We start from the raw sequence: 24680 nt of genomic DNA, 5'->3' as shown, positions 1-24680 counted from the left end.
GGCGTGATCGGTCGTAGTTGACGTATCGTTGAAGATTGGTCAAGAGCTTTTTTTGTTGTATAAAGAAGGAAATCGAAACACACACACACAGTGTACACACTCATTCATCAACAGTCAACACAGTGAGATTGAAGGAAATTATTCCTGTGAAAAGATAATTGTATTTTATTAATATTTATTTGTTGTTAAATGTTGTAAACTATATAATTTAGGTAAGAACATGAGATATTTTTATGTGTAGTAAATACAGCATGTTGGAAAATATTCATCTTCCTCCGTTAATGTTAACATAAGTAATATGAAACCAGGAAAACATTAAGAGTACATATGGTCTGTTCTTAACGTCAAAATGTAATTGGGATTTATTAGACGATGATTAAGTGTAAGACAAGAAACTTTTTTCCTTTTTTTAAAAAAAAGAAAGTGAAATCTAGCATATTTTCGCGGAGCTAGTTATGTAGATCATTGTTTCGAAACATGATGTAATTATTTTAGATATACATGTAAAAAATACTGAAGTTGGTACTACTTCACTATACCGGAGACACCTATCAATGATTTATTTCTCAATTTTTTACATTGATAACTTACTATTGTGCGCTGCAGATCATTTCTTTAGGGAAAAAATGGATTTCTAACGAAAATAATGTCTATTTCTTACATACCATAGCCCCACGAACCATCATGGGGACGAGGTATGCCTACTAGGTCAGGTTAGGCCTGTTAGGTTTGGTTCCATTAGCACTCCTTTCGTTCAATTTAGCATATACGGACAACATCGGAATTACAAATTCCACGGCATCTTCCACACCCGGCAACAACTTCAGGACGCATCCTCGACACATCATGTTGTAGCAGCAGCAATAGCGCGTATTGTGCTCTCGTGCAGAAAGCAAATGGCGGCAGCAGCAATAGCGCATCGGAAATAGATTTTCGTTGAAAACCACATGCATTCGCATTAAAATGGATCAAAACTACATTCCCGAACATCAACAACGCTACAGAAAATGATTTGCGTAAGTACTTTCTCCTGTAAATTTGAAGAAATCCGTCTTCGGTATAGTAAAGTGTTACCCTGAAGTTTTTGTTTTATTTTTCGTTGTTTTTCTACCTCTTGGGCTAATCGTGAAAGTGAGCATGAATGATGAAGTGATGAAATAGGTGGTAACGGTTCCGGCTATTTTATGATTTCACCTAGTACGAAAACTAATTATCGTAGAATTTTGGAAATCATTGTCACACGAAATTTGAACCTTCCTTAAAGTAATGTGCACTGTTTGGATCGAAAAACGTTATTTATGTTGAAAAAAAAACAACTTTAAAATTACCCTACGCACTTCTCATGGACAAGATATTTTCAGTCGACAAGCTACAGTAAATATCGTAGAAGCGTGGGAATGAATGTAGAAGTAAATGGGAACCTTAGTAGAATGCATTTAGGGACTTTTTAATGCTAAGGGAACCAAACTGGTAACGATTAGATATAGCGGAAACACATTTCTTGAAATTTACAGGAGAAAAGACGGGAAAGTACTTACGGAATTTAGTTCTTGTGGACTTTTTGAAGCTGGGAATGGCTACATGGCGTTTTTAACTTCATGTATTTTTAAATTCCATATCCCATCACCCTCTTTTACCTAATCCTGGATTTTTTACTTATACGACGAAGTATTTTATATACTGAAAAGAGACCTGAAGAAGCAAAGCGTAGCTTCGCGAAACGTTGTGTGCAACCATTATACTCACTCACGTAAGTTTTTTACTTTTTTTTTTTACTGTAAAAGAATAACCATTGACGGATAGCCCCATGAACCATTCATGGTAAGGTTAGGTTAGGCAAGCGTAGTTAAAGTTTCGGGTTGTAGAACCATGCACGGGTATCCCCACAAACCATTCATGGTAAGGTTAGATTATGTTAGGCATCTTCTTGAAAAAAAAACGGGGTGGTTGGGAACAGTGACGGGGTTACGTAATCAAACACATGGAACATCCGGGGAAAATGTCTGAATGTATGCACAAGCTATTTTGCTAGTGTATATTTTATTTTAATTTGTTGTCTTTCATTCATTGCTATTTGTCTTTACTTCCAGCTTTCATTCATTGCTATTTGTCTTTAATTCCAGCTTTCATTCATTGCTACTCATCCATCTCTGCCACAATCTTACATTTATTCTAAGAAGTTTGGCACAAATAATGATGCAAATGTAATGTATCCGTTTCAAACTTGAAGCCCACAGGGCTACACTATGATGGAAAAAGCAGAGAGTATGGTGCATTGTGCTGCAGGTTGTGTGTGAACACAAACTGCACATGTTCGTTTTTTTGGATATCAAGGTTCGTCAGTATCCATTTCCATGTATTTTGCATACACCCACCTCATGCTTCTGCCTACTGCTTGGTACTTTCACTATGGCAGGAGTTGTCCTTTGGGGGTTCTAACGAGAAACTGCACAAGCGAAGTAGACTCATGGTTTCTCTTTCTTAGCAAAGAAAAATTGCCATGGTACTGCCACAAATACATTATTTATTGTGTAGAAATTTTAACGAAAAATTGTGAATAGGTAAATACATTGTTTATTGTTCATTCTGGAAGTGGCCGCGGTCGCTCAGTCGGTAACGCGTCTGACTACCATGCTAAAGGTCCCGTGTTCGATCCCCGGCCGGTTCAAATCCGGGAACTTTTCTAACGGTGGAAGCGGCCCCGGTGCCCACCCAGCGTCGAATAACATGGGTACCTGGGGGAAACCCTGGGGGGTAAAGGCAGTCAGGGGCATGATGCTGATCACATCACCCCCACTCACGACCGGATCAAGAAAGTGTGGGGCGTTACCCCCACACCCCCTATATGCCTTCATGGCGTGCTGCTATGCACAGGGGAGGACTTTATCTTTACCTAGAAGTGATTACTGTACATTACTGGGGGTTCACTGCTCCTGTGTGCTATAGGGCCATGCCTGTCCTTGCCCTACGGGAGAGGTGAAATAGAGAGTCATTATGTGGTACTCTTGTTGCCTGTTGTCAGTTAGAGTGGAGGGAGTAGCTTTGATTTTTTTTTGTTTTGGGGGGGCGGCAGACTCAAGCTTACCTGCAACTTTAAAATTTGAAGGACAACATCCAATATGGGTTCAGTCTCTTGCAGTGGCCTGCCCCAGGGGGCAGTTAGCTAGGGTCACCCCTTTTGTCCCAATATTCCTAAAAAATAACATCATAAGTAAGAAAGATGGCAAGATGAGGACTGACTTCTAAAAAAAACTTGTATGTAACTACCCCATTTTTTCAGAAATCCTAGGCACGCCACTGGTCCCTTGGATCCCTTCCATATCCTAGTTGGAGGTAGGCTATGACCCAACCTGTATGTTCCAACTTAAAAAATATCCATGCAGTCATGATGCTGTCTGGAGCAATATACATACGACCAACCCCTTGCAGGAATGCAACAATCTAGGCTTAAGGAGAAAGCAGTTGTTTAATGGAAGCATTGTTCAAATATTTTTCTTAAGTATTGTATATTTGTTTATCAATATGTAGGTAAAATGTTATAATTTTGTGTTTAAGGACTATACATGATGGAGAGAGCTATGTTTGAATGCAATCACTTTTGTGATTAGAGTAGAAGAAATCAGAAGATATGAAGACCTTTAACGATAGTTTCTGGGTGAGTTGTCTAAATTTCGTCACTTAAATCTTATGAACTATTCTGTTCAGTGGTTAATTTATCAAAATTTCTACTGCATGGACACAAAGTAAAAGTTGCTTGGTAGAACTTACTCTAAAAATGTCCATGTAACTTTTTTTTTGGTTTTATATTTAGTTGAATTACTACTAAATACAGTGGAATCTTTTTAATTTGAACTTTGATAATTCGAATTATTGAGTAATTCAAACGGAAGTTTATTTCCCTTGAAACCATCTTTAGTGACGTCATGTTTTTTTCTAATTTTGGATAATTCAAATGTTTTTCATGTTCCCTTGAAGTTTGAATTAAAGAGAGTCAGTCTGGTGTTATATGATGATATTTTAAAATGAATAAAGGAATGAATTCTTCTGTTCTGCATTATATAAATTTGCTACTTATCTATATGCACATATAATGTACCAGATATTGATTTTATTTTGTGAATAAAATAATTTTTCCATCTCCTGCACTGCTTCATTATTTCACAACTTCCAGCATGAAAGCACTGCTTTTTTCAATAAGTATTGTAAAATGTCATTGTATGGTAATAATATTGAATATTTCATTCCAGAATCGTGAAATTTGCAGCTTTCAAGGCTTTGATGTAGCATTAAAGAGAGTGAAAGAAGGTCGAAGGGTGCTGAAGGAATATGGAGAATTTTTAAAGCAATGGTAAGGACATGGGATTGCTTTCCTAGTTGTACAGTATAGGAATAATTACTCTTATTTAATGTTTCATCAAGTTTGATTTTGTAAAAGAAGAAAATCATTGACATATATATATACTGGGTGGCCAGAAATAAAGTTGTCCTCTGGAGCCCCGTTCGAAGCAACAGATTGCTCTGAAACTTGATATAGATTCTATGGAAAACAATTGGAAACGAATGTTGATGAAAAAAAGTAGTTCAAATTTTCACCACCAGATTGAAATGTGGTGCTGAAGTAACAACAACCAGTAATTTGAGTATGTCGGTACAGCGTTGTTCAGTATGCATCCTGTCAATGCGAACGACCATTTGGAACAGGCGTGGATCCACGGGGAGGGCAATAGGAGAGAACGCCCCTCCCAACTGCCACGCTTTTGTATATATTATTAAGCCTAATACTTTTGAAGACTGTAAGTGCCTCCCCCGATGGCGCAGTGGTAGCGTCGTCGCCTTGTAATCAAGGGGTCCCGGGTTCGATACCCGGTGGAGGCACATAGTGGTTCGGATCCCACTTTAAACAAACTGTAGGTCCAGTCCCGATTAGCCTTACTGTGCATAAAGTGGACTTAAAACAAAATATCAATCAATTGAAGACTGTAATATTCTGTCTTTTATCATCAATGGGCCTCCCCGATGGCGCAGTGGTAGGGTCGTCACCTTGTAATCAAGGGGTTCGATACCCGGTGGAGGCACATAGTGGTTCGGATCCCACTTTAAACTGTAGGTCCAGTCCCGATTAGCCTTAATGTGCATAAAGTGGACTTTTAAAACAACAAATCAATCAATCGATTTTATCATAAAGTTTGACGGGCTGGAGAACACTTTTTTTTCAAAAGTTTGATCAAAGTCCATCAGAATTAGAACTACAGTTTAAATTTGGAACCGAACCATTGTGCAATATGCGTCAAAAAGGGGATCGAACCCAAGACCCCTTGAGTTAATATATGTTTATTCACTTTACTCCTGGTCTTATCACTCAGTCTACTGTGGCAATGGGAGAAATTATGTCAACGGTATACAGTAATAACCATCTATTCCAGCCTGGATCCCTATTTTAGCAAAACAATACTTTAATCTCCAGAATATGGAAGCCAGCTTGGTTCCTGTTTACAGTACTATATCTTGCTTACGTAAAACAGTGCAAGTGTAGATTAGAATTTATTCTCAGTGAGTTGAGATACCCGACTGAATTTGCCCCTCCCAACTAACTTCTGGATCCGCTACTGCTTTGGAAACATAAGACAATGCGATCAATTGGTGCAAGGAACATTTCCCATGATGATGTTCACTGTGTACCAGATTTCAGCGCCACATTTCGACCTTGTGGTGAAAATTTGAACTATTTTTTTCATCATTATTCGCTTCTCCATGGCCTCCATAGGCTCTATACCAAGTTTCAGTGCAATCCGTTGCTTCGAACAGGCTCCAGTGAGCTCTGGGCAGGGAAACTTTAGTTGTGGCCTTCCGGTATATAATATATTGGATGTAAAAGGCATGAACCCTCTCTCACAGTTTCTGTTGAAGTAGAAGTAACATTCAACTGCAATTAAATATATTGTGTTTGCATATATTGATTTGTAATGTATTGTTTCTCTATTATAAGGGCTACTGCTCAAGAAGTATACGGAAAAACTCTGGTGAAAATAGCAAAGTCTGCTGGAGGAAAAGAAGAAATTGGGTAAGCTGATACCTTTTTGAGTTTTGATTTCGTTACTAAGCTATACACTCATTGATTGTTAGTAAATATGGCTTTGTTACTTGTTACTATTGATTTTAGCAGACACAATTCATGAATTGTGCTACTTTGCAGGTCTATGAATAATGTCAGATGTCTTTTCTTTCTGATCATTTTTTGAAGTTCTTACAAGTAGATGAACACACATTTATTTGTAAATTAGAGGAGGCACTGTGGTTCAGATCCCACTTTAACCCTTTCGAGGCAGAGCCTCCAGATGACAAAAGTAACTGAAGGACGATTGACGAATATTTCGGCAAAAACATATCTTCATAATAAATGTTCAATAAACAGGAAACCGAATTAAAAAAAAAAACACTGAATACCTTTGGCTTTAATATCCAAGCATCCACCTCACATCTGCCGTCATTGCTGGGTAGACTCTGACGTCATTGTCGTGTCGCCAGGCAGATTGTTAAAACACACAACGAAAGCCCATGTGTTTTTCAAACTTTTATAAGTTAAAGGGCTCAGTCTTTCAAGTTCTAAACAAGCATCATTTCTACACAGTAAATTTGGCTCTGGAAATAAAAAAAGGGATTAGAGCTTTGTTTGTCCTGTGTTTTCCACTTAGCAATAGGCGGGGAAGTGGGAAGGGGGATGAAGCCTTTCTGTATAGCGTTATTCAAGAGTTCTTTTCGTGGCATCTGTGCCGTACAGGTGGCTACGGTCTTCAAGGCATCTGTGCCGCACAGGTGTCTACAGTCTTTGGGGGAGGGGAGAGGCATGGGTGAAATATAATACGCACTTGCAGGCAAGGAATTTTGCTGCACAAATCATTCTCTTGTTATCGGGCTATGAACGTTAGTGCTTTTGAAACCTTGTTGTGAGAACAAAGAGTATGTGATGCGGGGGATGAAACAGAAGTTGAAGATGGTTCAGAAGATGATATACAGGGTTGCGAAGATGGGGATAAGTGATGAAATGATAAAATTGATGAATGGGCATTCACAAACAACCATGCCGTAGTGGGATTCAAACCCAGGATTCCTTGAGTTGCAGCGTTATTTGCTAACCACTCGGCCACAAAGTCCGGATCGCCTTTATTATATAACTTGCAAATTTCTGATGGAGTTTCCGGTCAGTTGTGATAAACATTCTCTCCTTGACCTTCAGTTTTCTTCTTGATTTTTTAAAAAAGAAATTTACTATTTGTATTATCGTTTTGATACTATGTATTCGCCATTACATAACTTGGGGCAATCAGCGACAAGTGGTGGTTTGCCCAAATCGATGAGTGCTCCCGGATGGGAGCCAGCCAAACTTTGAAGAAGAAAAAATTGAAATTCCTCTGTCTGTTGCTTCCAAAAATGGGTACACATCGACATGTTTACCTTACCGAACGAAAGCCTTGGAAATTCTGAATAAAATGAGCCCTCATTGGCATTTATCGTGTTATTACAACTTTTTTAAAAAAACATTTTCCAACATGTTACATTTTGCTTAAAATGAGCCCCGTCCTTGGGGAATTTCCATGCATGACAAATATTTTGTCATCCGCCTCGAAAGGGTTAAACTGTAGGTCCAGTCCCAGTTAGCCATGCTATGAAACAAAAACTGAACTCCAACTCAACTCAACTTGGCTTCCTTCATTTTGGATTGCAGTATTACATTTTATGGATATTTTTTAACGATACGCAAGTGCAAATTGCCGACCGTCATGATGGGAGTGGTTAGCACAGCATGCTACGATGCCAGGGCTTCTGGGTTCCATACCCAGCCTGGGCATGGGTTTTCTTTGTGAGTGTTCCTTCCTTCATCATATCATCACTCATCCTCATTGTCACAATTAGCCAAGAGTGGCAGACAAGCGACGCTAAATAACAAGAAATCAAGCAAGTGCCAATTATGAAGTATGCTTCCTTTCCAGAATAATGAAGCAGGCTTGGGAAGTAATGAAGAGCCAAACAGAAGCAATAGGGAGTGCATATCTTCACAGCTCCGGCCAATTGTACAGCGAGGCCTCTAAAGTTAGTGAGGCTGTGGAGAAGTTGAAGGAACAGAGGAAGAAAGAAGAAGATGAAGTTAAGTAAGTTGTGGCTATTTATTTATTTCTGAACTACAACACGTACAAGAGAAATCAATGTGAGTGTAGTACTTACATTGGTGATGTTTTGCATGTGATGCTTTTGCTGTTCAATGTTAAGGTGCCTCTATTATTTTCCTAAGTGTATTTTGGGGAATATCATTTGGTAATTGAGAACTGGGGAATGTAATTGTTGCTTTGTTTGGGCAAATTGTGATTATGTGTCATTATCTATCTGAAGCTGCAGTATTCTTTTTAAAATTAGAATGTCTTGGAGGTTGGGTATATATTGTAGCATAAGATTAGTTTGGTTTCATATTAAAGTATTACTTGGAATGATAGATTCCATAGGAAAGGCATAGTTTCAGTTAATCACATGTTTATTTGTTTGCAGCACTTCCACATTTCATATCTGCAATTTTACTGCAGTCAGTGTGCGTGTGTGTCTTTTTCTATCAATCCAAAGAAATTTTGAGAAGATTTAAAGATCATGCTGCATATGGATGAACTCGTGCATTTTAGTAACTATAGCCTAGAGACCCTCGTGGGGTGAAATGTGACCCTTTGTCATTGAATATATTAATAAAGTTTAACATATACTGTATATTTCTGAATCCAAGATAAGGTTTTTTGCCTCAATTTTGTACCCAGAAGTATGGGGTCGTCTTGCTTCAGGTGCACGTGATGTGGAGCTTTTCTTTTGTTGACTGGACAGACCCACGAGCTTCCATTAAGCCACGCCTACCGCTTTAGCCTTGAACGTTCGCATGTGCTTTGAGCATTGTTGTGCGGTAGTGAGTGTTGTGGGGACATTTTTTTTTTATTTATTACTTTTATTGTCTCCTCCAGTTACTTGTAATAAGGTAACCATTTGTAAGTTTTGAAAATAGTTTTTCTGTAATCCCTTGTTGATAAATGGGGGGTCGTCTTGGATTCGGAGTCATCTTGCATTCAGATATATATGGTATATTTGATGTTTTCCAAATTCAGTGTAGGCTACATTTTTTGAATTTATCGAATGTAACTTGCAATAGTTTAACATCACAGACACTATGAAACTTCTGAAATACAGGGCAACCTTGGGTTTATGTTTTTCAGGTGATCAGACTAAAAGGAATTTTATGTTAAATCTGGGCCAGCACCCATGGTGGAGTGGTTAGCACATCGCGCTAGGATGCCAGGGGTCCCAGGTTCGAATCCTGGCTTGGGCATGGACGTTTGTGATGTCTATTCATCAATTTCATCATATCATTACTCTTCCCCATCTTCGCAAATTAGCCAAAAGTGGCACAAAACGCAAAGTAAAATAAAGCTAATGAAGTCAATGTTAAATCTGGGATTTGTAAAAATCAGAGTTCCACCATGTAGTATATGTGTGGGAAAAGGGGATGGGGTAAGAAAATACATTTAGTTGAAATTTTCCTGCAGTTTAGATACCTTTAGTGGTGTTGGATTTGAGTGAAATTTTACAATGTTTTCCAGGATGGTGGATGAAAACTCAATTTTCCCCATGTTGCACAAGATTCAAATCTGCTCATATTTGTCTAGACTACAATTTCATGGATTAAGAAAGGAAAAACTTTGGAACTGTAATATATTACTCGGACTACGAGTTTTATATACAGTATAAACAGTCCATCTCTGCACCACTCACTTATGGGATTGCCATGAGTCTGTGGATTTAAATTATTAGAGTCTGTGGATGTAAATTATTAAGAGTAACAGAATGGAGGGTATCCATCTATAAATAAAAATCCTCTTTTGAGGTAAAAAATCTATATTACAGTTTGAGGATGTGTAGAAGGTAATGTGTTTGTCTTACATTCCATTGCCTTCAGTTTTCTCCAGAGATGAAGTAAACATTTATGTTCGTGCAACCCTACTAATATTTGTGGTTTCGTCTGTTCATTTACCATTAAATATTTCCATCATGGTTCATTCCTGTAACCCAAAAACCTTGTGATGCTACAAAACCATGAATCCTCTGAAGGGTTTGCTTAGCAGGTGGGTCTGTACGTCACAAAGGTTAGGTTGGTGTGGAACAAATATATTCAGTAAGTAAGATATTTTACAGCAGTTGGTCTTAAACTGTGTTTGCTTTCCATGTGGTGTGTTGCTGTGTGCCGTCTTTGTTCTGTGACTGCTTTAATCCTTTGTTCTAGAGCTTTCCAAAATTCTTTGAGGACTACACTGAAAAAGATGGTAGAGGCAAGGCGTAATTACGATTCCAGGTGCCGGGAGAAAGAACAGGCACAATTGCATTTGAGCAAAAGTGTTGACAATAATGTTAAAGAGCTCCAAAAGGTATTTCAGTTGTTTTCCTAATAGCTGTAGTGTGATTCATTTTATTTCAACGTTGATTGCAACCCCTTCACGCTTTTGTGTTTTCACCAAAAATATTTTTAGTTGCAGCTTGAGTTTCAAATTCCTTTAGATTGGGTAGTATGATAAACTTATTAAAATAAGTAATATGTGTATTGTTATTTGCAATCAATCATAAAATGGACTACATTATTTATTAATGACAACTCATCACATTCAGAATATTTTCAGTATGTGTGTTCCCCAAAGTTAATCAAATCATAACAAAGTATGCCAAATATGTATTCAATTGTGTAATTCTGATAGCATCATTTTTCACATGAATCCAATTCGACGTATGTCTAGAAAAGCACACACTAACAGATTTTTTTGCTTATTTATAGGTTCTTTTTTGTGGAATAACCTTTTGATCATGCATAGACTAGATGGGTCATGATGTTGGTTCTCTTAACATTGTAATTATGCTCCTACATGCTTACGGTGTTACAATTTATATGATCGTACATTTGCCTTAGCATTTCCAAAATGCATGTACCTTCTCCAGCATGTCGCTTCAGATAGCAGCAACTTACGAGCATGGTCACTTACACAAGCTACTTTTTCATAATGTAATTTCTCTCAAAACAATAATTTCCGAGTTGCTTTCATGGCAGAGTGGTTATCACAGCATACTATGACATCCAGGGGTCATGGGTTCAAATCCTGGCATGTGCATGGGTGTTCTTCATGAGTGTCTCTTTCACTTATCCGCATTGTCACGATTAACCAAAAGTGGCAGAAAAGCAACATTAATTAAAAAATATATATATTTATTATACAAATAAATAAAAATATAAGGTAAAAGTCCATTACTTACACCAACGTGAGTCTCATTTTAATGCCTCCCGCGGACCACAGATTCGTATAGAGGACATCGAGACAAACAACTTTTCTCAGTAACATTTTTCTCGTTAGTGCGTGAATTCGACGCTACAGCCGTTGAAAAAAGACCGTTTTGCCACCTCGATGCTGGCAACCCAACACAACATTTGATCGTATCTGTGACGTCATTTCCTGCGGCGAAACAGCGCATGGCAGTGTTGCAAGGAACACACATTTTTTTTTGAAAAATGACAAAACTACCAACCACATTATTATATTAGCCGTAAAACGAAGCGAGAAACATGTCCAGTAAACTGAACATCATAGCCTACCAGCCAGAAGATCAGCAGTCATCTCGGGGGAAGGGGGAAGTGAACCAATGATATGAGAAATGGTAAAAAACTTATTCAAAATGAAGTGTCAATATCGAATTTTGTCTCATCCTACATGTCAAATAACAACAACAATAAATTTTATTGGACTTACAACTTACATGTGGCTGTTTACGCCCAGCTATATGCCAATTATATTTGCAAATCTCGTTGCAAGGTTGATATCTACAGGTCCGTGTCCAGATGCCTTGTGGTACTTTTGTGCTAATAACAGAAGTTCACGTTGTTACATGACTGCTAAAACACGTACAACCACAGTAACAATCTAATGATGAATCAGTAGCGAATATACTGCCCTGTTCATAGTTGCAAACTATTACATTTGTATCCGGTGCATAGATAAACACAGTCGTCGGAGAGTTGTTTCACTGCTATTTATATCCCTGTATTTTCAACCATTTTTGCCACTTGCCTCATAATGACCTGAATATACATTATATTATGTGTTGCTTAACTTTGGAATTTTGAGTTCTTTCATTTCTATTTTGACATCTGATCAGTGTGTCACAGACAACTAGTATCAGAAGAACGAAGTGGATAGACTTGGTAACTAGATTTACAAATATTTGACATGTAAGCTGAGACAAAATTCGATATGACCACTTCCACTTGAATTCTATTTTCTTTCTACCATTTTTCGTATCGTTTCTTTACTTCCTGTTAGGTTACAGAACGTGTTTTCTTGTTTTGTTTTACGGTACATAATGTGGCTGATGTCATTTTTCACAAAATATGTGTCTTCCTGGCAACCCTGGAATGCACCGCTTCACGACGGGATATCACGTCACAAATGCAATCAAATCTTGTGTGTGGTTGCAAGCATTCAGGCAGCAAAACTTGCTTTTTTGAACGACTGTTGCTCCTAAATGATGCACCAACGAGAAAAATGTTACTGAAAAAAGTTGTTTGTTTTGATGTCCTCTATACATTTCCGTGGTCCGTGGGCGCCATTAAAATGACACCCTGTATATTTGTCATAAGTGAGTAATTCGAAAATATGAAGCGACATTAAGTAACAAAAATAAATAATTTATGTGACCTCAAAACATGCAAATAAGTTCCTCTAAACCTCAAGCTTACTTCCACAGCCACTTTTCTATTCTAAATCTAAATTTTCTATTCTCATCCTCCTGGGCAAATTGTAAAAATCATTTACCCAATTTGAACTTAGATCATAAAACAGACACTTTCCATACATAAGTAATTATAAAATGTGTGCTTTTAGCATGATTACCATGAAGTAACATATATTTTTTTTCAGTGCGTCTGTTGTATGTACAGTGGAACTTCGATTTTACGTTTTTCAAGGGACCAAGCTGTAAAAAATTAAAATGCATGAAAATGTAAAATCGAGAAAAATTTTACAACGTTTTGCTATGTTGGGACAATCAAGACTGAATGAATAATGTGGGAAAATGTTACATCCAGTAACATAATATCAGGGTTCCACTGTATTTGGTTTCTTGTGAATGTGAATTTCCTAACTTTTTTGCTAAAGGTATCTGTTACTAACATTTCATTTGTATTTTGCAAGACAGTATATTTCCTGTTTACACTGTGTCGCATTTCATAATTGCCTTCCGGAAATTATCTTAAAACATGCACATGTGTCTTTATCTCAAGATGTACTTATGTTATCCACATTTTAATTAATTAATTTATTTTTGGTTATTCTATTAATTTCACTGAACAGTTCACATTGGGAGTTCATGTTTCACTCCCACGGTTGATGTTGGCCACCAGAATTGATAAAATAGCAAGAAAACACATTCATAAGTACTTGTTACACGTGTATAAATATTTCAGTGTTTTTATCTCAACACATAACACCTGGATTGCTGTTGGGTCTTAGAGCATTGCTAAGTTGCTGTAGCTATGAAAGGAATCATATTCATCAAAGCAATAATACCTGTTACTCTGAACTGCATTTTGCAAACTAACAAGGCTCTGGCATCTGGATTCACATCCAGTATAATCCTCTGTGGAACTTAGTGTTGTTCTCTGTTCATATATGCTTGTGATTCTCCATTCACCAATTTCATCTTATTACTACTAATCGTAGTCCACTAGAAAAGAAGTGAATAAGCTGTGTGAGCACATTGCATATTTTCTATTTTACAGGCAAATCAAAAGTTTGCGAAAGCAGAACAGGGCCAGACTGCATCTGAAGAAGCTTTTCGTCTTTCAATTTCGAATTTTGAAGATGTAAGGAAGGGTTGGGACTGCAGGACAGAGTCTTGTTTCTCTGTAAGTACTTTTTATAGCAACAACGAAGGTACATGTTATGAATTCAGTCTGGGTTAACCCTACCTTACCTGCCTGTTGTTCATAATTTTTCAACTGAACATTTTTATAAAAAACAAACAAATTGAAAGTAAATTACATAATTTGCTAGGGTTTTCCCAATGTTTTTGTATTTCTGCCATTCATAAAATCATAATACATAGGCCATGTAATTCACAGGTGGGACCTCTTCCCTCCCTCCCTTGGGATGTGTGTCTCAACATGACACTCATGTCAGTAACAGTGCACAATTAGTTTGTAATTATTATATAACTGCCCCTATTAAACAAAAAGAAAAAACAACTTTTATGCAATTTTTTTTTTAGGTTTAGTTAATGATGAAATATGTGTGTGACACTCGTGCAATGATTTGTTCTTTTCTATTATTAATAATGGTAATTTTTGTAATTATTATAAAACTACACCTATATAAATAGCAAAGGAAGCATTCATTCAATAACAACAAGTTGTCTCTGTGATAGAGTGGTTATCACGCTGTGCCTGAAGCAAGGTGTTCCAGATTCGAATCCCAACCTGTCCTTGGGTGTCCATTGTGAGTGTCCCTTCATCAATTTTATCATATCACTCATCCTCATCTTCGCGATTAGCCAAAAGTGGCAGAAAAGCGACATAAAATAAACCAAATCATCATTATCATCCCTTGCCGTTTCCTGCCTCTGGTTGGGTAGTCGTAGAAGTCAAGCCTCTCCATTTTTTCCTGGTCTTCCACCACTTCTCTCTTTCCACAGTGTTCCAATCTTGTCTTCTTCTCCTAACACTCTCCGCTATCTGCTCTTTCCACCGACATCTTGGTCTCCCCCTTGGTCTTATTCCCACTCCTTGTGCATTGTAAGCTCTTACTGGTAGTCTTTCTGCATCCATCCTCTTCATGTGTCTGAACCACCTCATCTGTGCCTGATCTATCCTGTCCTGAAGCTTCACTACACCCACTGTGGGTCGGATCTTCTCATTCCTTATTCTATCCATTCTAGTCATCCTCAATATACTCCTTAAAAATTTCATCTCCACTGCCTGTATCTTTCTTTTGTCTCTCTCTTGTCATTGTCCAAGTCTCTGCTCCATACATAATTATTGGCACATAGTATGTGTTGTATATTACCTTCTTGCATTTCATAGGTACATCCCTGTTCCATATTAATCTTCAAACGCTTTGATATAGTCCATCACCCATTTGTCCTCTTCTGTTTACCTCCTCATCTATTCTTCCACTTCTCTCAATTATGCTTCCTAGATGTTTGAAGCTCTCCACTACCCTCAACTCTTCCGTGTCCATCTTTATTCTTGGCTCTGTTTCTTGTTGTTATTAGCACCTCACACTTTTCTGCACTGAATTTCATTCCTGCTCTTAAAATTTCCTCATTCCAACTATCAAGCTGTCTCTGTACTTCTTCTTCCCTGTTCCCCCATATTACTAAGTCATCAGCAAACAACAGGGCCTTCATCTCTTCCTCTCCTATCTTCTTCCCCACCTATTCGTTAATTGCTTTCATTGTAATTATGAAGAGCAGTGGCGAAAGCACTTAACTGTTTTAGTGCATTACTTATACTGAACCACTCCGTTCTTCCCACTGGTGTCTTCACACAACTCTGGTTGGCCTTGTATGTGCTCTGCACTCTGCACACTATCTCATCCTCGACTCCTTTCCCTCTTAGAGCTTTCCAAATCTTTGTTCTGTCCATGCTATTGTATGCCTTTTCTATATCTAGGAATGCCATAATCAAATCATTTCCATACTTGTAGTGCCTTTCCTGCATTTGCCTTATGGTGAATATCAGATCTACTGTTGATCTGCCTCTTCTAAATCCATAGTGTTCCTCTCTCATGTTCAGCTCTGTTACTTCCCTTATTCTTTTCTCTAATATTTTCTCATACACCTTTGCTGAGTGGCAGAGCAAATCAATCAATAACAAAATGGCCTAAGATTTCATTTTGAACCTAGTTCCTACCAAATCTGTAATTTGTGAGTAAGCCCAAAAATATATGTGGCAAATTAGCTCATAGTTGTTGCTGTTAATTTCAGGCAGGTTTAAAGAAAAGTTAAAAATTAACAACAGAGGAATTTGAACATAATATATTCAATATATATTTTGCAAGTTACATGGCATTCTGTATATGCATGCGAGAAATGAATTTTAACTGCATTTGTGTGCTATGCATTTAAATGTACTTTTATTTCACAGAGGTTTCAAAAATTTGAGGAACAGCGCCTAACCTCTATGCAAAATTCTATGTGGATTTTGACTAACATAGGATCACAACTGTGTGTTACAGAAGATGGGGTAAGTGTTCTGTGTGTTTAATACTCTGTTTTTTTCATATTTTCCTTCCACTTGTCACAATCTCTACAAGATTGGTGTAACATTGTTCTCTATAAAATAAAAGATACACATATACTCAGAAAAAATACTTTTTTTTTCTCCATAGAACTGCTTCTTAGTCATTCTATTAATTGCAGTGGCCACGCTACTATCCGCCCACTTGGGAACTTGATGCTTTACTGCACTACAGACTTCAGGTTTGTGTTCTTTTCCTGCAAGCCACTGTATTCGTTACAGTAGTTATTTGTAGTGATGGGCACCATCGACTAATTTCCACCATCGACTAATTAGTCGTTAGTCGAAACAAAATATCGACTAATTAGTCGAAAAAATTAGTCTACTACTTTTTCGACTAATATTAGTCGAATTAGTCGTTCGACTAATATTAGTCGAATTAGTCGTTTGACTAATATTAGTCAAATTAGTCGTTCGACTAATATTAGTCGAAAAAGTAGTCGACTAATTTTTTTGACTAATTAGTCGTTCGACTAATATTAGTCGAATTAGTCCTTTGACTAATATTAGTCGAATTAGTCGTTCGACTAATATTAGTCGAATTAGTCTTTCGACTAATATTAGTCGAATCAGTCGTTAACGACAAATATTAGTCAAAGTGGAACTATATATTTTTCTTATTATTTTCAAATTCCTCCACTCTTGTGTTGAGCTGAGCCAGGCTAAATTGGACTGTTTATAAACGAATGTTTATACACACACACACACACACACACACACATATATATATATATGTGTGTGTGTGTGTGTGTAGGTGCACAGAGAATAGACCCGGGATCTCTTCATTACAAGGTCACGCATGAGAACATTGAGAACAGTCTCTGTGGCCCGAAACGTTGAGTTGTGTACTCACGATGTCAGTCACCATCAAGGTTCCGGCTTCAAATAAAGACGTAAAGAAGACATAGGCAGGCCCATAGACGGGAATTATCATGTGTCTTGGGTGGGGGGGGGGGGACAAATCCTAATTGGAACAAAGAAAATATAATTAGTGTTCATTTTTATTAAAACTAATTTTCCCTTGCCTTGCGTGAGAACTGGTTGATTTTAAACTATATTCTTAAGTTTGACATTAGTTTTAAGTTTAAGAATATTTTCATTACGGTACAATGCTTTTAAGATAAGATCTCTAGTTCACATGAAGGCCATACATTGAGATTTAAATATTGCGATATCTTTCTTGCACCACTAATGATACCTAGGGATGGTTAGGTCTTTGAATTCCAAGAAATTCTCCAAGTCCTGAATGCGTATCTCTTGAGAAAAGACACCATTGTAAACAACAAATAGCCACATGAAGACTACAGCAGGGGCACCTTTCGCTTTCAATTTGGCATGCTGTGAGGCGGTACCGGAATTTCCCAGTCACTCACCTTTCCAAGAAATTAAATACACCTAGGCCATTCTCCCTCGCATCACTTCTTAGCGATAAGCCCTCTCTACTTCAGTGGTCTACGCCTCGTCTGGAAGCGGAATCAGAATCAGTTGTGTTCGATTTCCACTGATATTAGTCGGAAATAAAGTCGATTTCGACTGAAATTAATCGTGTGACTATTTCGACTAATATTAAATGTGAGAAAATTTACTAATGTTGCGAAGTACTTACTTAAAAAAATAATTCTCTGCGTCCAAAGATCATGTGTCGCTCTAACTGGTTTCGTGATCTGATGCGTCAATGCGTTAATGCGACGATTGCGAGATGAAATATTATGCTTTCATAGTGTTAAGCCTTGTCAATCAAGATAGAATCCTCCCCCTCCCAAGTTTTGGCACCCAATCCCATCTATGTTTGAGGGCCTCCCCGATGGCGCAGTGGTCTTTGCCTTGTAATCAAGGTTCAATACCCGGTTGAGGCACAAGTGGTTCCGATTCCACTGTAAACTGTAGGTCCAGTCCCGATTAGCCTTTCTGTGCATAAAGTGGACTTAAAACATCAATCAATCAATCAATCAAAACCATCTATGTTTGACTATCAATTAACCAATCATGATAATTAGATGTATAGAAAATGATATATTTTTAAATTAAGTATGTGATAGCAATGATACTTATAATGAAGAGCATGTCTGAACTCCACGAACTCTCCCTCAGAGTGCCCAGACATAAAACACGGAGCAAGGAAACTTTCCACACTGCAACGCCCAGACTCTCGCTCATACAACGTTCAATATTCCAAAGGCTACCGAAACAATTCAACAACATCTCAAACCAAGTAGATATATTCACTGCATATTCGTCTTTTATCACCAACTTGAAAAACATTGTACATAAGTAATGCATTGTGTAAATAATCTGTTTACCTTGGTACTGTCTTGTCTTGTTTATTATTTATATTTTGTTTATTTTCTTTTCTTTATTATATTTTTTTAATTTTTTGGTCTTGTTTAGTGTTTAATGTGTTCGTTTTAACACCAGTGTACTTTTTACTGTTGTTTCTTTCCGGTTTAAAATGGCTTCTGCTGTACTGGAAATTTCAATAAATAATTAAATGAAAAAAAAGACATTTTTTCATCGTGAATGCAGTTCGAAGAAAGTCGGGACGGGGATTTAAAACAAGGACACTCTGGGCTGAATCCGGGCGTCTGATAGATATGCATCAATTAAACCTTTAAAGGTTATAATACTAAAATTATAAAATAACCAAATATTGTAGACTGCAGAGTCCTGGAGCCTATCTCGCTTCGCGAACAACCCATTCATTTATGTAAGAATAAAATCGAATTTCTTGCAAAATCTGAAAAATCGTCAATGTTATTTTCGTAGGTTTTACAGCTTCATATTAAAACATTTCATAGTTGGAGGGGGTAAATGACCCCATTGCCTCACCCCTTGAGTATTAGGCTGGACATGGATGTTCTTTTTGATCAATTCGTCCTCATCGTCGTGGTTACCCAAAGTGACATACATCCTCTATCTTTCTTTATTATTATCGTCATTTTACATCGCTTTTATGCCTCTTTAGGCTAATCGGGATGATGAGAATGAATTGTGATTACAGGAAATGGATGAGTGGAAACTTACAAGAAACACCCATGTCCACCACAGGATTCGAACCCGGAGCCGTAAAAGGCGTGAATGTGAATGAACCACCCTGCGTGCTCTGCCACCGATGTTGCTGGCAAATTTGTACCCCATAAGGGGCAGAAAGGTAAATTAACATCTAGCGACTGCAGCAAGATTGAGATCGTTCTGGACAGTGTATATTTTAGTATTTGCCCCACGAACATAATTAATGTTTATTTTTAATTAAATTAATTTTACCTTACCTTGCATCAGAGCTGGTGGATTGTAAACTCTCTTCTTATATTCGACCGGTTTTTTAAGTTTAAGAATATTTCCATTCCAGTAAAATGCATTTATCATAAACCCTCTAATCCATCTGAAGGTCAGAAATGGATAGTTTTGCTTTTAAAATGTTGCGGTGTCTTTCTTGCACCAACAATGTGCACTGGCCTGTGAATACCAAGAAACTCTCGGAACTATGAATGTGTATCCCTTCAGAGAAAACAAAAATAGCGACATGAATGACGGTAGGCATCGCCCCCTGGAGGTAGGGGGGGATAGAGCTACAGCAGGGTCAGCTTTCCCTTTGCATACCAGCTCTGTCGCGGCATCAAGGGATAAAAGATTCCAGTCACTGACCTTTCCAAGAAATACCTACCTGCTTTGCTTCCCTTCTTGACAATAAGCCCTCTGCTCAAGTAGTCGATTGTTCGTCTGGAAATGAGACATGTTCGGTCATTTCGACTAATATTAGTCGGAATGTTCCCGACTGAAATCAGTCGAAATGTTTCCGACTAATATTAGTTGAACGACTAATCCGACTAATATTAGTCGAACGACTAATTCGACTAATATTAGTCGACTAATTTTCATTAGTCGATAATTTTTTCGATGGTTTTAATAATCGACTAATCGACTAATATTAGTCAACTAATGCCCATCACTAGTTATTTGTACTTTCTGAAGCCATTGGGTACAACCTGCTGCAGTAATGGAATCCAAATGGGGTGTACCTGTCTGCTATCAATGTCTGGTTCATGCAGAATATACATTATGGCATGTGTTTCTTTCATTTTGGTGATCATTGTGTGTGCTACATGTCTAGCATATGACAAAACAATACAATAAATCTTGTATTGGAAATTACTTTTGTTATTGTGATTTCCCAGAACTTTTTGAAACTTACATGGCTTGTTGCTGTGCACCGAGGATTGTATTATTTTGTAGCGATAAGGCTCCACACATTCTCGATCCTGATCCATAGAGGAAGTGATGTGACCAGCACCATATTTCAGCCTTTACCTTTCAATCTTCCCTCCTGGCCTGTGTGGGCATGCAAATATGAGTTCAACATCATGGAATTTTCTTTTTATGAAATGTGATAGAATTTTTTTGCCACCTCAGTGGTTGAGTACTCGATCCAAAATGTTGCCACCAACATTCTGTGTTCCCCACTTTAAGCTGTAGGTCCAGTCCCGATTAGCTTACTGTGCATAAAGTGTACTTAAAAGTTCAGGCATGGGTATGTTGTTGTGTTTGTTCTTTCATCTAATCATCAAACAGCTTCATAATGGTGTAATATGATATATACACAGTGTCTTCATTTAATTATTGGGTCATTTGAAGCTGGAACCATGTCTCTTGGTAGGGAAATTGGATGCATGTTACCCTCAATTCAAGTCATAGATTTATTTAATTAAAATATTTCACAATTACAAGTTCCAATAATTTGTTGGAAATAATTTACTTTTCTGCTACTCATTTTTCACACCTTTTGAAAAAGTTTACTTAAAAATCGTCTCCTCACACTTCTGCTTGAGTTTGTTTTCACATAAAAAATACGAAAAAGTTCTTCATTCTAAAGTGTACTTATTTGCAGCATTATATAAAAAAATAATAACCCGTGGCCACCGGTCCCATATGCAGGCCGAAATCTAAGGAGAAAAGTTGTTACCCCTTTCTTGAACCTGCGAGCATTCCATAGCCAGCTCCCAAAGCCTGACATCTTAGACTGCACGGCCATGGTGCAGGACATTGCAGCATTATAACAGTTGGGCTGAAAAGTTCGTAGGCTAACATAGTAAAAAATATTTTTTTGACAAAATTCTATTTTATTATTCAATATAGTTGCCTTCGAGGGCGATACAACGATTATAGCGGTCATACAATTTTTCGATGCCATTTTTATAGTACGATTTCTCTTTAGCCTCAAAATAGGCCTCAGTTTCGGCGATTACCTCTTCATCAGTGCTAAATTTCTTTCCAGCGAGCATTCTTTTAAGGTCTGCAAACAGGAAAAAGTCACTGGGGGCCAGATCTGGAGAATATGGTGGATGGGGTAGCAATTCGTAGTCTAATTCATATAATTTTGCCATCGTTTTCATTGATTTGTGACACGATGCATTGTCTTGATGAAACAGCACTTTTTTCTTCTTCAAATGGGGCCGTTTTTTCGTGATTTCATCCTTTAAACGCTCCAACAATGCTATGTAATAATCGCTGTTGATGGTCTGGCCCTTTTTGAGGTAATCGATGAATATAATACCATGCGCATCCCAGAATACTGATGCCATAACCTTGCCAGCTGACTGTTGCGTCTTTCCACGCTTTGGATTCGGTTCATCACGTGCAGTCCACTCGGCTGACTGTCGATTGGACTCTGGAGTGTAGTTATGGAGCCATGTTTCATCCATTGTAATATATCGACGGAAAAATTCGTGTTTATTACGGTTGAATATCGCTAAACATTGCTCCGAATCATCAAAACGTTGTTGCTTTTGATCGATTGTGAGCACGCGCGGCACCCATTTTGCACACAGCTTTCGCATGTTCAAATATTCATGCACAATATGTCCAACACGTTCCTTTGATATTTTTAAAGTCTCAGCTATCTCGATCAACTTCACTTTACGATCATTTAAAATTATTTTGTGGACTTTTTTGATGTTTTCGTCGGTAACAGCCTCTTTGGGTCGTCCACTGCGTGCATCGCCTTCGATGCTCATTTCGCCTCGTTTAAATTTAGCAAACCACTTCTCAACGGTTGATTTTCCTGTTGCAGAGTCCGAATAATGTTTATCAAGCCAAGCCTTGGCTTCAACAGTATTTTTTTTTCGCCAAAAAGCAATGCTTTATTAACACACGAAATTATTTTTTATCCATTTTTTCACAATAACAAAAGCTGCTTCACTCACAATGCTATATCTCACGAACTAATTATCCGGCAGCTGTGAAATTTATACACGTATCTTTTGAAGGTTAGTACTAAGTAAAGATCACATGGATTTAATTCTAGTAACACCATCTATGAGTCAGCCTACGAACTTTTCAGCCCAACTGTTAGCAACGCTAAAAACACTTTTCGGTTTATCACATGTCACCTTAGCAAACTACACACAAGCGAATGTAAATCTATCTTTGTCACGATACGCCCACCTGTTTGAAAACAAATAATAATAAATATGTTACATATCATTTTAGAAGGCAGGGAAATTTATGCAGCTCCCCCTCAGCTTGCTGCAGGCAACTATATAAGGTATTTCACAGATGTTATTTTCGAAAACTCATGCCTATAAAAATCTATTATCTGCAGTTTGTACCCACTCTGCATAATTTTATTCAGCCTTAATTTCTTCCATCATTAGTTTCAAAAATCACAATACAAAGTTTTTTTGTTGTTCAGTCAAGTATTTTACTTTTCTAGCTGTACGAAACAATGCGCCGAGCTCTTGAGAAATGCAATACAACTTTAGACATCGAAAACTTTATCAACCAAAATGCCACAGGATCGGCTCGTCCAGTACCAATAACATTTGAAACTTTTGATGAGGCTTCCCATATATACAAAGCCGATCAGAATAGCAACTCTGAGATTGGCATCAAACTGGCATCCAAGATTCCATTTTTGACTAGGCCTATTGTAGTGGAACAAGTTAGTAGAGACGAAAGCAAGGATGATTGTACAGTGACATGCGTTGGCAGATCAGAAGGTAGGGTCAATTATATGTAAATATATTGTTCTATTTGTGTTGGATTTGTTAAATAAATATGCACGAAAATAATATTCCAGAATACTATTTTTAGCAAAACTTACTTACTTTCTTTGGTAAAACAAGTTACTTTGCTGAAGTACATGGGGGGGGGGGGTCATATTTAAAATTCCCTCCCTTACTCAGAGTCTCTGGAGCCCATTTGAAGCATCAAATTTAGGTGAAACTTGGTATAGAGGGGAAGTGAATGCCCACAAAAAAAAATAATAATTGGCAAAATTGTTATCCATATGCCTTAATCAGCCAATATTGTCAGGATTATTGTCTTTATGGACTATTTTCTCAGTGTGAAGTTTTTATTCTTTTTCATAACATACCAAAGTTATTATTTCATGAAATTTTAAACTTTATTATTATTGAAATGTGTTTTTGTATCTCTGTAGGTTAATTGCAACAATGAAGATGAAAGATGTCCAGCAATAGTTTGTAAACAGTAGATGTAATTTAGATTCTCTGCAAAATGTACACCACTTTGCAGGGTTATTCAAAAAGAGCTCGACAACATAATCAGTTAAAGTTTCTTTATAAGTGTGACCACTCGGGAAGATCTGATCTTAGGCAATGGATTTCTTCATTTGGGGAAGTGTTTGTACCACCCCTCCTTGCTATCTTAGCTGAATTCTCAGATATGTAAGGTTTCATTTGATACATGTTCCAATTCAGATAATTATAACCTTCTATTACAATAATCATTCAGAGTTTTTGACATAATTTAGAATAACCCTGTATGTCAGATTGATACTCAGGTTAAAAGTACCCTATTGGTATTGGTAAAGGGTTTCATGTTGGTGCCTCATATACATATTCAAATTATCTTGTGTAAGTTTCATATGTTTTATCTTACAGATATTGTAAAGGATAATGATTTTTATGAGTATGTAACTCTTCCTGTGGCTGAGAGTTCAGGGTCCGACGATAGCAGAGGCATAATGCGATGCAACAGCATGTATGAATCGGTGCAGAAGAGCAGCCAGCCTGAAGCACCAGCTAGTCCTGTTGGCTTAGATGAGTCATTCGGGGACACCTTGAGGGTGCTATACACCTATGAAGCGAGGGTCAGTGTCTACTTCATCTTGCTTTTAACAGCCTTTCCAGAAAATAGTTATATCTTGGAAATACTTTTCAACATTCAAATATTTTTGAGATTGAAGAGATGACAGTTTTTTTTAATTGCATCAATTTTCTGCTACTTAACTAATCATGACTATGAGGATGGATGATAATTACATGAAATTGATGAAATGAACACCCATAACCAGTCCAGGACTCCA

At 37.5% G+C, this 24680-nt stretch overlaps 1 protein-coding gene across 1 annotated transcript in view; it reads left to right on the top strand.

Moving 5' to 3' along the window:
• Positions 1-120: 120 nt before the first annotated feature.
• LOC145999688 (proline-serine-threonine phosphatase-interacting protein 2-like) overlaps positions 121-24680 on the top strand; it is a 31270-nt gene continuing 6710 nt past the window's right edge. The window contains exons 1-10 of the mRNA XM_083136907.1: positions 121-212; positions 3556-3655; positions 4248-4348; positions 5987-6061; positions 7989-8147; positions 10307-10448; positions 13841-13966; positions 16205-16303; positions 23064-23349; positions 24256-24464. Coding sequence (XP_082993033.1) covers positions 3629-3655; positions 4248-4348; positions 5987-6061; positions 7989-8147; positions 10307-10448; positions 13841-13966; positions 16205-16303; positions 23064-23349; positions 24256-24464 — 1224 coding nt within the window. The 5' untranslated portion in view covers positions 121-212; positions 3556-3628. The remainder of the gene's footprint in view (positions 213-3555; positions 3656-4247; positions 4349-5986; positions 6062-7988; positions 8148-10306; positions 10449-13840; positions 13967-16204; positions 16304-23063; positions 23350-24255; positions 24465-24680) is intronic.

This window comes from Lepisma saccharinum, chromosome 1 (genome assembly GCF_977018435.1).
Source record: "Lepisma saccharinum chromosome 1, izLepSacc3.1, whole genome shotgun sequence".
NCBI lineage: Eukaryota > Metazoa > Arthropoda > Insecta > Zygentoma > Lepismatidae > Lepisma > Lepisma saccharinum.
This window is presented reverse-complemented; position numbering and strand designations above follow the sequence as displayed.